At 35.4% G+C, this 4,839-nt stretch overlaps 1 protein-coding gene across 1 annotated transcript; it reads left to right on the forward strand.

Annotated features, from left to right (window-relative positions):
• The first annotated feature begins 227 nt into the window (after nt 1-227).
• Nucleotides 228-4,451, forward strand: SOSTDC1 (sclerostin domain containing 1). Its single transcript, XM_081287661.1, has 2 exons — nt 228-540; nt 3,063-4,451. The coding sequence occupies exons 1-2, from the start codon at nt 336-338 to the stop codon at nt 3,476-3,478; spliced, it is 621 nt and encodes a 206-aa protein (XP_081143787.1). The 5' UTR covers nt 228-335; the 3' UTR covers nt 3,479-4,451.
• Nucleotides 4,452-4,839: the final 388 nt, after the last annotated feature.

The following is a 4,839-nucleotide window of genomic DNA, read 5'->3' on the forward strand; positions in this document are numbered from 1 at the left end:
AGGAGAGTCGGGAGTTGCTATAGGATGTGTCAGCCTGCTTCGGGCTCCCAGACAAGTGAAGTCCAACTCTGACATTTCAGGCAATTTGTATACCAAGCTCCTCCTTTTCTGCAGCCTTCTTTTCCATTGGTAAAATTCTTTTGCAGGGTCAAGTAGGGATCCCACCCCTTCTCTGTGTTTTCACTCTGAAGCCCTATACAACTTTACACCTGAATGAACGCCAAACCTCTGTGGATATATAAAGGGAACCTTGAGGAGGAATTTCACAGCTACAGTGCAGAAGCAGAGGGACAGGAACAAACCAGCTCTCCACTCAAGCAGATCCTCTACTCACCATGCTTCCTCCTGCCATTCATTTCTATCTCATTCCCCTTGCATGCATCCTAATGAAAAGCTGTTTGGCTTTTAAAAATGATGCCACAGAAATCCTTTATTCACATGTAGTTAAACCTGTTCCAGCACACCCCAGCAGCAACAGCACGTTGAATCAAGCCAGAAATGGAGGCAGGCATTTCAGTAACACTGGACTGGATCGAAACAGTAAGTGTGTTCTACTTTGTGTAGATTTTCTTCTTTTTTGGTAGCATTAGCTCACATTCCCGTAAAATCGTTCCATTGTTAACTAACTTGAACTATATATATTTTGCAAACAATCTGGGAGCAATCTGCTGCATGCATAGATTGGCATTCTTCCCTAGGTAGTGATTTTAGAGTTAGCGTAATGAAAACAGTGGCTTGATAATGCTAGTACAAAGTTTAGTTTTACAAACATCCACAAAGAAAATGTACCTAAGAATTAAGTTGTTGCTTTTCTTAAAACTATGCAAAAATGAGAATTTTTAAAAGCATTGTTCTACATCATTTAAGTTTAGGTTGTTTTATCAGTTTACTTCAGGACCTGTGCAATTTTGGTAGAGTGTATAAAGGTAGCTCACCCTAAGTATGTATAGGAGATAACAAGGGGAAAAGGCAAGCTTTCAGAGGAGGGGAAAAAATTGTCCACATGGATTTTTATAACACTTCTACTGAAATGTTTAAAGTTTTGATGATGTTCAATGTAAAAGAGGGATTAAACTCAAAATGTTGGAGTCACATTTTTCTGAAATCATTTCTTATTAACAAAATCAAATTTTAGGTTATTATATATTTCTGTGAAATATGGAGAACCTTTTTATAACTTAAGATATTTAAAATGACAGTAATGTTTTGTACAGGAAGCATTCTTTTGCCCTTTTCTGTTTAATTGGCATACTAATTGACCACTAATTAAGATGATTCAAATTTCTTCTAACTTTTGTTTCATTCTTTCCCTTAGAAGAGTTCATATGCTAATAATCGGGTTTTAAGAGAGACAGAAACAGTGTACAGGAAATCTTCACAAATCTTTTGGCACCTCCTCCTTAAACTCCATTCAACTGTTAAAGTAGTTTTGACCTCTGAAAAGTCAGAGCTAAAAAGACTGGTAATGTCTTCCTAAGAAATCCAAGGTGTTTTTATTTTCGTGAAGATGTATGTTTTTAAGAACATAGGCATATCTGATTACTATTATATTACTATGCAATGTGGTGGGTATTCATTGTCAAGGAACTGTCATTGCAAAAATGCCGAATCTACGTGCACAGGAACAAAAAACTAGACAAATCAAAATCATCTCTGGCTGTTTCCAGGTGCATTCCTAAGGCAGCTGCAGGAAGGTGAGCTGGGCTCAGAAACAGGCAAGCCCAGCACACTGCCCAGGCAAATTGTTTAACCTTTAATTTCAGTCCCACAACTCTAGATCTATATATATGCATGTGTATACACATATATTTTCCCACAACTATCACATTTCCCTTAGGCTATATCTCTTACCTCAGAAGTGCTAGGGCACAGAAATGAAGTAAAACTCCTAGTCCACATTATAATTAGAGTTACCTTGCAGTATTCTATGTACAACCACTTCAGTGTATTTTATATTTTATATTTTTAAACATTTCATCAACCTATGCTTTTAAATGTTCTTTTTAAAATATTGGTTAACAGGACTTGATTTCTTTCCAAGTTTGTTATAAGCAATTCTCCTAAAGTTTAGATAACAAAACAATGGTAAGGAAAACTTTAAATATTTCAAGATTAATTTTTATTTTAATGACATAAAGCATGTAACAAAAAAACAGCTGATTAAGGAACAAACTTGTCAAATGTGAATAACTAAAACAAAAAGTTTGCCACAACCAATATTCAGGAAATGAACACCGTGGTTCCTTTTGCAGTTGTAAATCAGACATGTTAGGTATTTTTCTGCCATAAAATTCATGGAAATGTAGCCAAGTTGTTATGGTAACCATACGTTCCTGATTTAGGGGTTTTTATATTCTTTAAATTTTGAGTTGTAGTGGCATTTTGAATTTCAAACATTTTACTATTGGTATTTTAAAAACATGGCTTGGGAATTTATGTTTAAAATGTAGTTACTAAGCTTGATGTGCAAAATGTCAGAGGTTATACCCATATGTATGATTCTATGCAGCTGAAATCTATAATTGAAATCAAGTATTACAGAGCGAATCTGCACTGCCTACAATATTTAAATACTTTCCACATTTTCTCAACAGATAAAAAAAAAAACTAATTAAAAGCACTTGCAGACATTAGCCAATATGACCCATGAGAAAGAGAACATGAAAGTGCACTCTTTTGGACTCATTGAAGAATGAATATTTACACATAAATGGAATAGCTGCTAAACCCTTTTTGGGAAGTGAGACTAAGCAAATGAGATTTTCAAATATTCTAATAAACAATTAGATAATGTTTTACACGAAATAAATCAGTCTTAAGATTATTTTTTTCCCAAAAATTGTTATAGCCTTTATGTAAACTGATGATTTTCATGAAAGTGTCTCTAACAACTATTTAGCAGATTTTTGCACTGTGAAAACAAAAGTAGATGCTAACTTTCTCTTTAGCAGTTTGTTACCATTTGGATATTATTTTGTCAATGCAAATTATTATTATTATTATTATTTTAATCTTCATCTGCTTTTTGTCTTTAATACATGTTCTTTTCCATTTTTTTGCAGGTCGGGTTCAAGTAGGTTGCCGGGAACTTCGTTCCACCAAATACATCTCTGATGGCCAGTGCACCAGTATCAGCCCTCTGAAGGAGCTGGTATGTGCTGGTGAGTGCTTGCCTCTGCCAGTGCTTCCTAACTGGATTGGAGGAGGGTATGGAACAAAATACTGGAGCAGGAGGAGCTCCCAGGAGTGGAGGTGTGTTAATGACAAAACACGCACCCAGAGAATCCAGCTGCAATGTCAAGATGGCAGCACACGCACCTACAAAATCACCGTGGTCACTGCCTGCAAATGCAAGAGGTACACCCGGCAGCACAATGAGTCCAGTCACAACTTTGAGAGTGTGTCGCCTGCCAAACCAGCCCAGCATCACAGAGAGCGGAAAAGAGCTAGCAAATCCAGCAAGCACAGCATGAGTTAGAACTCATACTCTCAGACTGAACTGCCTAGGAACCATCTGCTTTACAGATTTGATTGCTTGGAAGACTCAAGCCTGCCATTGCTATTTTCTCACTCGAAAGTATATGCTTTCTGCTTTGATAGAGCCCAGAAAACTCTCCTAAGTATCAGGACCTTCTCTGGGAATTGCTTTTCCTTTTCAAGTTCTTCAAGATATATGTATGTTCATGAGTGCAATTTGCATTTAAATCCCACACATCCTGTAGTTTTAATTCCCCATACTTTTTAAAACTATTGACACAATATACACCCCTAAACCCGAATCATTATATCCTAAAGTGAAAAAGGCTCTCTCACTCTCCATTCCCTAAACTATCTCTACCCTTTTCAAACAAAAATCCCTTCAAAACAGAAAAGGTTTTTTTTTTAAGTTGTTGCCATGAATCTTCCCAGTAACATTTCAGAAAGGTGCTTTTTTAGTAATTTTCAGGGGAACAATTTAGCAGGCAGAAGAGATTTTCTTTTGAAAGAAAGAGAAAGAACTTGTGACATTTCACTTCAAAAATAAGCCCTCTAGCTTTTTACAGTCTCATAGTATGAAATTATACCCTGCATGCTGACCCTCGCTTGGAATGGAATGCCAGAAATGCATGGCAGCAGCTAATAAGTAAAGCTGATTAACTATTTATTTGTCAATGTTATTATTTAATGAGCTCTCACATGTGATTTTTTTTCAAAATGTTAATTTTTTTATGTTTTAAAGCTTTTTCATGTACCTAAATATTTTCCTATATGATTTGTGGTTGATCTAGATATATGAAATTACATGTAGATATGTAAAATAAATATTTTAGTCTCCTTATTACATATGTGTTTCATCATGAACTTTATCAAATATGGATCTTTGAAATCACTAAGATGCTTTGTAAAACTGAAATATGTAATACTTTAGTCTGTGCAATCAGAAGGTGAATTGACCTTCAATTCCATTAGTTTCTTTTAACAAAAATAAACACTGCCAAAAGTTATTGTCCTTGTCTATAACATATATAAAGGGGCACATGTTTGCAAAAACTATGAAATAAAGGTATGAGAGTAATTTTCTTTTTAAGCTAGGTTTGACCTCAGGGCTTTGTACATGCTTAACCATATACTCTACCACTGACCTACATCCCCAGCCACATTTATTGCTTTTTTTTTTTTTTTTTTTTTTACTGTCACATTCAAACATGGACAGAAATGTCTTTAATAAGTGAAAGGAAAGAGAGAAAAAAGGAGACTATCTCTTCAGTAAATGGGATGGTTGAAAAAGTTGGGTGGCAGTCCAGCAGTGAGTTGTAATAAGAATATCAAATTTATATATACCAGTAGATGCCAAGTCTG

The sequence above is a fragment of the Spermophilus citellus genome (assembly GCF_964194105.1).
Source record: "Spermophilus citellus genome assembly, chromosome: 3".
NCBI lineage: Eukaryota > Metazoa > Chordata > Mammalia > Rodentia > Sciuridae > Spermophilus > Spermophilus citellus.